General features: G+C 47.4%; 1 protein-coding gene across 1 annotated transcript in view; it reads right to left on the bottom strand.

The window, feature by feature from the left end:
• Positions 1-12,863, bottom strand: part of LOC144115144 (nose resistant to fluoxetine protein 6-like) — a 68,579-nt gene that overhangs the window by 11,154 nt on the left and 44,562 nt on the right. The window contains exons 2-8 of the mRNA XM_077649320.1: positions 9,632-9,873; positions 7,885-7,996; positions 5,691-5,778; positions 4,639-4,772; positions 3,848-4,018; positions 2,851-2,944; positions 2,330-2,422 (exon numbers count right to left, since the gene is read on the bottom strand). Of these exons, the coding sequence (XP_077505446.1) occupies positions 2,330-2,422; positions 2,851-2,944; positions 3,848-4,018; positions 4,639-4,772; positions 5,691-5,778; positions 7,885-7,996; positions 9,632-9,873 (934 nt within the window). The remainder of the gene's footprint in view (positions 1-2,329; positions 2,423-2,850; positions 2,945-3,847; positions 4,019-4,638; positions 4,773-5,690; positions 5,779-7,884; positions 7,997-9,631; positions 9,874-12,863) is intronic.

Raw genomic sequence — 12,863 nt, 5'->3', positions numbered from 1 at the left:
CATCTTTTCACAACGCTCAAAAACATTGCTTCCAACCGAAGGCTCCTGCATATATTCATCCATACATGCACGAATTCTCAGTGACAGGCCATGCCGTCATTCATCGGGCCAACCTGTTTTTCGTCAATAAATATATGCCAACAAATCTGAGAAGCATCGACCACAGCTTTATTTTATTTCCTCGAAGAAATCTATTAACGCTCCGCATGCGACTGGGAAACAACGAATGTCAATAACATACGCCAGATATCACCACACTATTATTCCTGCTCAACGCAGTACTTTGAGTGCAGTGTGTGATCCTAAAAATGGAGATTACTAACTTTGAAAAGCGATTTACTACTTAGCAGTGATTCCCTGCTTAGTTGCACTCACTGGCTACCGCATGCTAATTCATTAACTTCGGGATCACCTCGTAGGGCACAATGCAAAAAAGCAGTAACTAACTGTCAAAGAGCAGCCGTATAGTAAAAGACCGGATAGTAAAAGATTCATGGCTTTACCAGCCATGAATGTGAACCAACTTGCCCAACTTTCTGCTCTTCCAAGTAAACTACGTGATAACGGCACTTTTAAGTGCTTACCATACACGACTACCAAATGAACTTACATCAGCATTTGAAATTTATACATGAATATTATAAGTGCTATTCATTTTTTTTTACAAAGATAATACGCACCTTTATAGAGTATTAGTGATGGGTATACGCGGGCTCATACACAAAGTAAAACTGCACGTGCAACGTACTCTCTCTGTATTCGGTACTCTAGGTATTCGGTTAGGGCTCTGCGTGCTGCTGGCAAAGTTGCTGCAGTCGCGCGTCGCCTTGTGTGCCTCTCCCTGCGTGGACACGCCAGACCGAGTTGGGCGTCTCTCTCAACACAAGTCACGTGAGTGCTAAGAATGCTTCGGTGGCACACGACAGGAAATCGCTTCGAGAGACGCAGACTGCGCTCAGACTGAAACAGGGTTAAGCTGAGAAAACTCTGTGCGATTTGCGTGTCGATTCGATGTCCTTTCGAGCCGAGTTTATTCAAGTAATCGCGATTACCTTCGAATCGATGCCCTGACTCTCGTCAGACGCTGCCTTTTTTTTTTTTTTTCATCCTTTCTTCCTCGGCACGCGTGAAGTCACGCACGGCTGTGCAGCCTTCGCGTTAGCTTTCGCAAACTTCGTTATAGCGGCCAAGGTGACGGCTTCGCCAAGCGTTTCATTCGAGCCCTCGTCCACGGCCGCTCACTTACGGGCATCATGGCTGTAGCTTAAACAGGTCGCCGCCGCCGCATGAAGCCAAGCGTGGCGCGCGAATTTTGTACATTTAATCTTGCTATTGTTGTTCGCATTATAGGTTCTTTTCCGTGGCGTCGGTGCGATATTCGGTGTGCAGAATGTTCTCCTTGCATTACTCCCGACAATTGCCCGGTACCGCTTCGCATTTACAAGCTAAAGGAAGCTTTTTGCTCTTGTATTTCCTTTTCCGGCAGCGCGGAAAGGCGGAAAACTACAAGGAAAACTCTGAAATCTCATCAATCACGCCCTTTCGCGTTGATGGGATTTTTTTAAGTATCATTCTGCGTGTTGCTTGGAACGGGGCGGCAGCCTCCTGCCGATGCTGATTGGCCCGTATGAATGTTCGTTTGTGATAACTCGGCCTGGGCTTTGCAGCATGCCAGGAGCAATGAGCGCTGGTGGCCGACGCGGGCAAAGAAAACTGAACACACGGCTGTTTCTTGGGCCTAGTTGGTTGCCCATAATTTTGGTAAAAAGTAAGCGCACAAGAAGACGGACAAGCTCATCTGCACGGACCAAACTCCACCATACAAACTTCAGCTCTGTGAGGGCGAACTGCAGTCGGGGGTACACCAGTGTAAGTGATTCAGTAGCCGACATTGCCGGAGGTCAGCTTTCGGCGCTGTATACCTACAGAGGCCGAAGATATTCGCGGACGTGCGTCTTTTCTGGCCGTCAGGAACTCAATATGCGATCACACGACTTGCGGCGAAACTGGCACCGATAAAAAAAGCGTCCTTATACGACGGGGGATTATTGCCGGAGGCTAAAAAAACGTGTTCAGGGCCATAATTATAACTTAGGTCGGGGAGCGCTTCCACGTTTCTTTTTGAAGCAGAAAGTTACTAACGGAGGTCATACATTAGGAAAATGACCGCATTTATTGCCCGCGGCGCAACCCGGCCTTACATATTTTTTTCTTTGTCCAGTTTTTCTTTACTTTGTCGCTAGTGGAAGGTGTCCCACGTGCTTCAATCCGTGTAACACGGGGAGTGACACGTGGACGCGTCCTCATAGGCTTTCCTAGCTGAACTCACCTTAAGTACCGATGGAGGAAATAGCTGAATGGATTGAAAGAACCCTGGCACTTTTCAAGCTTGCGCAGGCTGTTATACGCCACCAGGATGCCACTGCGCACAGGAACAGGTACAAGAAAAAAATCACACACGTGCAGTAAGGAGACTGAAAAGGGAGACGATGGGGGTGTAGCACATTTTGTATCTTTTTGGCTGAACTTTAGGATAGTCCCTTCTTTTGAAGTTAACTCTAAGCTTTCACGTTTTTATAGTTTTGACCTTGCTCTCGAAGTCAGTGCAAGTACGAGGTGGCTTAAAGGTCGCCAGTGCTGCATTAATTATTGCCTTTATTCGCATTTTCGCTCATCTGTATCCTTCTGCTAGGTTATCTATGACCATTATTTCCTTTTTCTCTTTGCACATACATTCGACTCGGGAAGCCTTTTCCATAATGCAAATTGAAACCGCCCAGCACTCTGAGCGAGTGTTTTGGTATTGAGCATCGAGAGGACCGCCCTGGTAGTCGTTCCCCCTGCACTCACGACATGGTGACGAAGGTCTCGACGGCCGGAAACACGTTGAGGACAATCTGGAAGGGGAACGACTTGCCGTACTCGAGCGCTTCGAAAAGGCCGCCTGCAGAAAGGACACGCGCGCATGAGGCGAGGTTGCATCCTTGCCGGCGCCCAAAACGGCGCCCCCGTTTACGACCGCTCTTGGGAGGGCCTTGATCGGCAGACAGCGAGGCGCCGGCGTGCGTTGCCCTCGCCATATTTATGCGCATGCGTTAAAGGCGCCGACAAAAAACAAAAAAAAAAACAAATTAACGAAGCAGCATATCGCATCAGTGACGCAAACAATCGGCTTGCCATTAAATGGATATCTTGGCGTAGAGGGCTCACGCAGCACTGAATTATTCAATGCTCCAAGTAGGAGGCAATTAAATCTGTGTCAAGATGCGCGCCTCAATGAACGGCTGACGAGCGCTGGGCGTCACGGCTGCGGGAAGCCGTGGCGAGGGCAACTGGGTGGTTCTGTCTGACTCGCGTGCGTCCTCGTGGGCCCACCGGAAGATCCCCCGCTTACGCCCAGGTGCTTCGGGCCAGGTCGCCCTGTCACCGGGCTTCCACATGTCCTTAAGGGGCGCACACCTTGAGATTGTGATGAGTGATTAGCGAGTGCGGCCAGTATCAGGTGGTCGCTCTAGGGCAACCGGTTACAAGGCCACTACTTGCGGATGGGCTGCTGCACCCGCGGGTACATGCCCACGGTCACGTTCCGTCTTTGCGCAGGATGCTGGTGATGCCTGCGATTGCGACAGCGGTCGCTTTGTGCGACTCCCACGGACCAGATGTTAAGCAAACTGGATCAAGCGACTGGCTATAGGCTTGAACGTTCAGACAAGTGCCGCGGTTACTCCAACAAAAACGTTCGCCGCAGCACATGCACGAAGCGCGCAATAAAGGCTGCGGGCATCATGTGCCGCGGTTCTCGACCGGCGCGCGCGTCAGGCGCCCTGGACAGACGAAAGCGGCCCACCGGAGAGGACGTAGCTCTTGTAGAAGAAAGTGTGTCCCAGGATGATCCAGGCCATGGTGATCACACGCATGCCGTGCAGCGGCTCCAGCACGCCGATGGCGGTGCGCGTACTCAGCAGCCGCTTGCCGTTCGTGAAGGCCGAGAACGACAGGAGCACGTCCAGCACAACATCTGCGAGGAGCGGGCCGGGTACGTGAAACTCATCGCTTGACTCCTCACAGCCTTGGAGTGACCCACTCTGGCACACCGGGCCACTGAGGAATACTGCTCGCTCCGAACTGAAATAGTGCTTCGTTTAGTCTGTGTAAACTCTGCTGAGAGCGCTTTGCGAAACAGAACTCGACGTAAGAATACGTGAATTAAGAGTGATTTTACACTCAGGGGGGACCGTTCAAGATGTCAGTGCTTCAACTGTAGGTTTCCTAGATTACTCCACTGTAATATATATATATATATATATATATATATATATATATATATATATATATATATATATATATATATATATATATATATATATATATATATATATATATATATATATATATATATATATATATATAGTATAGAGTGCATGACAAATAATTTACGGAAAGCGTGAGAGAGAAATGTCTGCCATAAACTCTCCACAAAATTTCTTGTTTTCAGGAAATATTTTCCCTCTCTCTCTGCTTGGCCACGTTCGATATATATCCTGGGTTCTTAACAACCCACTTTTTGTCGCGTCAGCGATGTTCTCTCAGTTCCTTGCAGCGGTGAATGTTGTATCAGCAAATATAAACTTCGCTCACTTCTATTCGTCTCGCTGTCCTTTTCGGCGTACGAGGTGACGTCGCCGTGGGAGACCCAGCTGTGGAGCACCCTCGGCGCCACGTCCATGAAAGTGCCCAGCAGCACCAGGCAGAAGAAGAACGCCAGGATGGCCCTGCGCACGCCGCCAAGCAACGTTCACGTCATGTCGTGCGCACATTATGAAGGGAACCTCGGCCGTCCCGTCGTATACTCTTGCTACAGCTCAACCAATTTTGGCTACATAGCGGCAGAAATGCATGCGCTTTCGAAAACTATGCAGGCAAAGCAACCCCCTCCAGTGCACGTAAGTAGTCGAAATATCCAAATTTTGTCGAGCCACAGCGCCGAGGGTAATCGCGTTTTCGAAATTCTAAAAACTTTTATGGCTATTACTAACGGCCTGCTACAAATCTCTAATTGCAACCAGGTGCCTATCGGTAATAGGTAAAAAGGTTAATGTTAGAATTTAGTTAATCCTTCTACTAGTTAACGTGAATTGCCTGCTTTTTTGACGCCGGTCAACACTGGTATTACTATGCAGCAAAAAGCCTCTGTTTACATCAAAAATCCTATTTCAAAATTTAGTAATCAGCTTCCCTGAAACACCCGGTATATAGTGAACAACTTGGAAGCAAACGTTCCCAGAGAATTTTCTTCTCACCAGTAAGAACACGGAGGACACAATTCTTCAGCATTCTTCGATCCCATGGTTTCAATATTTTTGTTCTGTTTTGTTGGCGGTGAGGACAACCAGAACAAGGGGAACAGCGCTGAAGCAGCACCTTTTGCGTGCGCATGTGGCATCGTGTTTTGAATGCAAGTTTATTTTCACAGCGGTCAAGTGCATTCACAATAAGTACTTCTTTTTTTTTTTCGTTCGATTTGGGAGAACCAATAAGAAGCCAACCCTTTGAGTTTTCTTAAAAGTGTTCCCGGTTTCACAAAGTGGACACGCTTTTGACATCCTGTGAGGTTTCTAGCATTATGCATAACTGTAAAAATAAAGGCAACTGCTTGACACTTGGTCCGACTCGTTACAGAAGTGACTTACATGGAAATGAGCTGCAATGTCGTGTACTGCGTCGGCTGCAGCTTCTCGCAGAAGGGAACCGACACGTCAAGTTGGGCCAGATCTCCCACTGTGAAAAGGGCATTTTGATGTGAAAATTACTCGTGCTTCCTACACTCATTTATGATTGCAAAAGAGCCAGGACACTTGCACTGCATCTCTTGTGCGGATGTACTACTAGGGACAAAAATTTCTGGGACGCGAGCTATAGGAAAAACGTTTATTGCAGCTCCATCCACCTTGCTACCCAGTCGCCTGATATTGTGAAGAGAGGAAGGAGCATTTAGGCATTTAATGCCTCCATACATTATCAGGCGACTGGTTAGCCAGGTGGAGACACAATAAACGTTTTTCCTATAACTCGCGTCCCGGAAACTTTTGTCACCAGTAGTACATTCGCTGATTTCATTTTGCACTCGCTGTCTATCAGATGGCCACGTAGGTGACTGGATACTTCGCGCAGGTTGCCTTTATCACTCACGATGCTCTTCTGCACTTTTCCTTCAATTTGAAATAGGTCATTCTGGATGTCAGTAAAACACTGGAGTTTGGTTCGACCATCGAAAACATCTGTTCGAGCGCTGTGATACGACAACGCAAGAGCAATACGCTGACTAACGTTCGCCTTCTTGCGCAGCGCTAAAAAACGTCGCAGCAAGACGAAGTGTCCTTAAATTGAGTCAAAATCAACGATGCTGGGCTTCCGACAACGCTGGCGGATTGTGACCTTCAGCTTTTCTTTCTCCATACTCCACTCTTCGAGACACTTAAGCCAAGACGAGTACTACTGTGGTCTTGCCTGACAGCCATGGCTGAATGTTGAGTCAGCAGGGAGTTTCAATCGGGAGGAGATCAGAGGGCATTGCACTACGCGCGCGTAAAAGCCGAACTCCTATGGCGGCACTGCTGCACCTAGCGATAAACTCGTTTAAGGCGATAACCTTTAACGAGAGCCCACCCTCAGTCGGCGTGTAACTGAAGCCCGCTGTAGCTGCTCTTCTTCCATGGCTTGGCTTGCCTTGGCTCTACGCCCAAGCGGATTGGCGCTAAGCCTATGCAAGTCAAACCAAGAACCAAACCTAGAGAGAGAGAGCGAGAGAGAAGAGAAAGTAGTAGAAGAGAAAGACGAAAGGGAAATGGAAGAGAAGGACAAAGAAGAAAAAGAGAAAGAATAAATAGAAAAAAAGAAGGAAGAGAAAGGTTGAAGAAAGAAGAAGACGGAGAGAGGAACGGGGTGGAAAATGGAGGAGCTCGAATTAATACCGCGATCCTTCATATATGTTTAACGAAGATTTAGCCTAGTTTAGACGGTTTTTCAAGCTTTTCTTGTTTCGTACTTTCTGATGTTTAGTGAATCTTTTCGCTCCTCCCACGTCCTTTGTAGCCGTATACAGCTCTCTTAAACCTTTTCGGTTGAAAAAATAAATAAAAATGGCCTTGGTTCGGAGCTGAAACACGTATTAAGGTCTGAGATTCGTGTCACGTACCAAGATGAAACTGTAACCTCATGATTACAATCAGGTGGATGCTAACTGTAATTATTTTCTCCGTAAGAAGACTATGGTCTTCAAATCTAGGGTGTTACTTTAGAGAGCGACTAAACTATCTGATTCCGAATAAAGCGTTTTCCGTCTCTCCTTCAAACTAGGCAACTTCTCCACTTTTATGCCACGAACAGCCTCAAGTGCTTCCCAACAAAAGCATTTGGGGGCATTTTGAGGTAATTCACATTGTTCAGGCTTTTTCGTCACCTGAATACAAGACCCAGTGGCGAGTCGAATAGTTAAAAAAAAACAACGAAGGAAGGCCATTCAAGCTGTGACCCTTTTATTTTACTTCAGTTCAATTTATTTGTTTATAGGAAGTCATTTTTTTTTTGCGGTAGAAAACTGAAGCTGCTTGCCTCTCTAGTTTTTTTCGTGTATAAAAGTAAGTGCAATGTGATGTTTTATTTCCTCGAGGCATTAAGCTTTTATAGGTCACGTAAAGGCGTGAATTTCGGTGCCTGTAAGAGCAACCCGTGTAACGATTAACAACCTCTCACAGTACTGTAGTAAAAATAATCTTGCGTCACTAGGACTGCCATGCCGCTTGTTGCAACGCTTCATCTTTGAAAGCGAATGAAAACCTTGCGCTGAAGAAACCAGGGAGCCTCGCATCGCAGTGCAGCCCTTACCGGCGCTTCCCAGCGTCTGTATGTCACTCTGGCTGCATGTCGAAGGCACGCATAATGCCATCCGGATGGGTGTGAAGTAGAAGTAGCCGACCGACACGTCCCCAAGGAGGTGCTGCAGAAAGCAATAGAAGCGGTTGTTGAGTTGCAAAGTGTTAAGGAGAGTGTGCTTATTATAGGGGAATGGAAGTATTATATATAGCAGTTACCTCTCCAAGCTCAATGCGCTCACATTTCTCAATGACTGCCAGTGATTTCACAAGCCACACTCACACGTTTAAGACTTTTTCCTGGTTAATTTTTTAAAAAATTCAATCTCTTATCTTTTGAAGCTGTTAGAGTCCTTGACTCTGCCGCCATTTCTGAGCGCCTCACGAAGGTACTAAAACGCTTTGTGTACTTTGTGTTGGCGTACGTTGAACAATAAAAGTGGTTCTTGCACATCTGTTGTTTTAATTACTGTATTTTACGGGCTTGATTTGAGAAATTAACTCTGCTTGTACTGTGATTCTAGACATCTGTCTCATTCTAATTTTGACCACTTGTACTCACTTCTGCTAAAGGTGTGGTGTTAAATCTCTAAGTATAAAAAAACAAACACACGAATCATGCAGGGCACGCATGGTAATTGTAAATAAGCTGAATTATTTCATAACCAAGGCCATGCGGCCTGTGTGTGCGTCTGACGCAGTGCATTCATCCAATACAAGCCTACGTGCTAAAGCCGACAAAAAAAATTGAGCTTTTTCGCTTCTATTGCGGCCCGTGAGCTCATCATTTCCATAACGGGCCATGGGCTTTACTGTCCACCCACTGGATGTCAGAAAGGAGCGCTTAGTTTCTTCATTGCTGTCTTAACGCTCTTAAAAGATACCAAATTGATACTGGTATCTTTACATGTTGGATAGCATGCTGTTTTACCTCTGTTGCTCTGAAAATTGGGGATGCAACGACTTGTTCTGAGCAGAGCTTTTCTGCCACTTTTGTGCCTTTGCAGCACGAGAGAAACTGTATCGGTGGCAGCTCTTTTGCATGTGGTTGGAAGCGCAAAATAGTGTTTTTGTATCAACAAATGAACCGCTGATAATGAATGAATGAATGAATGAATGTCGGCAATCAGCGAACCATATCAGCAGTATAGTCAATATTAAAGATAGGAAACTTTACAAACGTTGCGTTACGAAAAATTCACACGACGTATCACAAGTGCGCAGCATTAGTGGCTTGATCTGACCATAGCCTGCCATGGTCGTTTCTGCGTTGTTGTGATTAGAGTGAAACCACAGACCCGATGAAGGCGCGTGATCCACCACCATATTAGAGGATCGCCTCGCGTGTCAGGAATTTCGTCTTCACCTTTCGTCTCAAAGCTCCAATGTGAATGCTCTAACGACAATAACAGAGACCGTTAAAAGTTTTCATTCCCCTGCCAGGAAGATACTCTTGAAAACCGCCCCGTTAGTTTGGCTACGAAAACAAATTAGAAATGTGGGCTATGCGTAACCTGCTCAATGTTTTTGTTTCCGCATTTTAAAATGCTGTTCGGGAAAGTGACGGAAGTGCGAAGCCAAGAAAATAGTGGCAAAAACAGCGTTCAGAGTTGTCGATAAAATTGCGATGGCAGAGTGTTCGACGGATATGCCACTGACTTTAGATAAACATCCAAAGTTTGAACCGTGTGCAGGACTTCGTCTAGCACAGGCCACTGCGACACCTGCGCGTCAAGGAGTGAGCATAAGAACGAATATACCTTGTACAGGGGAATCTGGTCGGTGAGGTTCTTGAGGAACGTCTTGGGGCTATAGCGGGCCGGCTTCGGCGGCAGCTTGAAGCGGATGTCGAGTGCGCAGTACTGGCCCTGGAAGTACTCCTCCAGCTTGCCGTTGAGGCGCCGGTTGATGGCGCGCACTTGCAGGCACTCGCCCATATCTCCGAAGGCGGTCAGCGACCCGAAGAACAGGCCCTCGGGCATCTTGCCGCTCGCGTCCAGCACTGCGCAAAGAGGAGCCGCGTGCTGCAGCGCAGGCACGCGAGACTCGAGGGAAAGACCCCCACGAAACAAGAACTGATCTGCGTGCCGACGCGCGGCGCTAAATTATGCCGTTTTCCACATTTCATTAACCCCGAGGGGCTACAGATGCAGCGAGATTACCAGTTCACTTTTGGTGCTGGCTCCAAACGCTTGTCTAAAACTGAAACTAAGAAATATTTGCTAAAAATATTTATATGATAACAGCTCGCACGGGCGAACTCGCAGTCTCAGACGCCCGATGCAAGGCCATTGACGGTGCTGTTAACCAGCGATACAGTCACGTCTAGGAGTCAAGTCAAAGGGTCGCCGGATGGCATAGTCTAGTCGTAAAAAAACCGTGGACAGAGCGCTGAGTCGGTATGTGCACACGGTGTCGGCGTCATCGAACTGAGGCCAAAGAGCAGCGGAGCGCGGAAAAAACTAAACTTCAGAGACTGTATCAGATAGCTGCTGAGCACGGAGCCTTGCAATTATGACTATAAGAGCGCATAACCTATTGCCCTTCAGAAGCCAAGGAAAATAAACAGTTCGCTTAGCCTGAAGAAAAAAAAACATCATCGCAAAATTGATCTCGTACATTCGCTGTGGGCACACAAGCGTGCACCAACCAGCTGCGAAAAACCTGAAGAAGGAGAAGGGCTGAACCGTGATGCTGATGATAGTGAATCTTTACGGCGCAAGGGCATCTGCGGCCAAAGAGCGCCATGGCACAAGGTATTTTTGTTTGCTCAAGGTAGGGTCAAAGACCCAGCCGATATTGCTGTCGGTAGCATCGCATTTCGATGGGTCATGCACGTAATGGTGGTCAGTCTCAACTAAACACGGAAAGGTCGTTATTAGCATAAATGGCACCCTGAAAGCACCTAAAAGTGTAGTTTCCATAACGTGCATTTACGGTGTGGCAAAATTATTTGCTCCGGCTTCCGGAAGTGGGCACCGGCTGGGCATTACGTAGGAGGGAGGGGGAGAGAGAGAGAACAGATAACAAAAATGCACAAGGGTTCAGGTGATACATAATAAAAACGTAGGAAAAACAACTTGAAAGAACACAGCTAAATTATCAAATTAGGTCGGTGTTGTACATCGTGGGCACGGTGCAGTGTACAATAAAGAAAATAGTATGTACGCGTACAAGGCGGCAAGTTCAAACAGACTGCAATGCTGGTCTTGATTCAAGAAATGTTAGTAACGATTAACGGAAAGATGATGACTCGTAAATAGCCACAATGCTACCAGGTAACGCATTCCACTTCCTTATGTGCCAACGTCCGAACTAGCGGTCGTGCCATTAATGCCGGCCAAGAACTGAGATCATGACAGGGCCGTTCTGAGCGGCACGCTTACGTGGTTTTAATTTGTCAATGGCATTCGCCCGAAGACATCGAAGGGTAAAACTCGTCGCAACCGCATGTCTACCTGCTTTTCACGTTGCTTCTCGATACAGGCCGTATACACGATGGTCTATTGAGACCTGTTCGACTATAGGCGCTTCTACTTGAGTCGTGTACCCCCTGATTGGCCTTCTCAACTATTGCATTCCTCAGCGTTTGTGCAGTACGCGTTGCAGCAGGAACCTTATGAAGTTAGCTTATCTGAACCTGGACACTATATGGAATCTGTATTGCCTCTCTTTATTGCTTCTCTGGCCATGGCAAATGTATCTTAAATGCTCTCGTATTAGACTGGCAGCTGCACGGACTGCCGGAATGAAGAGAAGCAGGCATAACAAGAAGTATTGATTAATTGATAAGTTTTTATGCGCCAAGCCACCCTTTAGGCGATCAGACACTTCGTAGTGGAGAGCTCCGGATTAAATTCGATCCGAGGTTGTAAACGTGCGCTAAAAACCCAGTACACAGGCGTTTTGCATTACTTCCCCGTCCAGACGCTGTCGGCGCGGCCGGGATCATATCCGGAAATCTCGTGCTCAGCAGCCGGAAGTCATAGCCAGCTAATAAGCTACCGCTACGGGTGCTTGGACAATTGGCCACAGGAATTTAATTTAAGCACTGCATGTGCGTGCACGCATCAATGTTTTCACGGCGCATTTTTGTTTAAGCACTAAAATTCTCTCTGACTGAACACTTCACTAAGTTTTGTTTTCAATAAACCGTAACGCGAACGGTCGGATAAAAAAACACAGATATATTGCTCACAAGCAGTGGTCCGCCGACCGCACCAAACTGTATTCCTCGTGAGGCGTGAGCAAATGATATATCACAAAACAGAGTTCTCGCAGTCCCACGTAGTGCTTATGCTACTCATGCTCATCAAACCCGAAGGGCGGTTACAATCGCTCATACATAAGCAGCAAAAACAACAACTCGGCATTTGTGCCGACTACAGTCCGCGAGGGGAAGCGTGCCGCAAGTTATGCCTACGTAATTTTTCCATTGTCTGTCGAGCAGAGCCCGAATACGCTACGAAACCAGTATGGACCGATGTGATGTGAAGGGGTGAAGGGCCGGAACGGATGCGTAACGGGCATCCACATCGCAAAAGCTGAGGTCAGCAATAGTTCGCGCGAATATCACATGTCCATGCGACGTCCGCATAGTATGGGAGCAAACACTACTCTTCCGCGCTCTTTACAATTACGGAGTACGCATCTGCACTGCAGAGCTACAGAACTGAGAGAACCTGCGCTGCCCCAGGAGTGACCTCGGTGTACAAGGTTATGCCTCTGGGTGCAGTCGATTCACTGAGCCATTTCTGCGCAGCGCACGCGTGAGTTGCCGTGCTGGCTGGCGTCTGCAGCGTGCAACGATGCTTGCCAATACGCCGCACCGTTAGTCATGCTCTGTGCATCACGGTCGAGCTAACTATGGAAGATTCAAGGAAAGAGGAGTCAACTTGATGCCTCTTTCACCGAAGCCTGAGCACCCGGAGTGATTTCCTGGTAAGCCGCGTTTTCTGTCACGTGACTGGGGCCGTTTCTCCTGACTCCTGA

Source organism: Amblyomma americanum, chromosome 1, assembly GCF_052857255.1.
Source record: "Amblyomma americanum isolate KBUSLIRL-KWMA chromosome 1, ASM5285725v1, whole genome shotgun sequence".
In the NCBI taxonomy this organism is placed as follows: Eukaryota; Metazoa; Arthropoda; class Arachnida; order Ixodida; family Ixodidae; genus Amblyomma; species Amblyomma americanum.
Note: the sequence above shows the minus strand (reverse complement) of the source record. Positions and strands in the feature narration are given on the sequence as shown.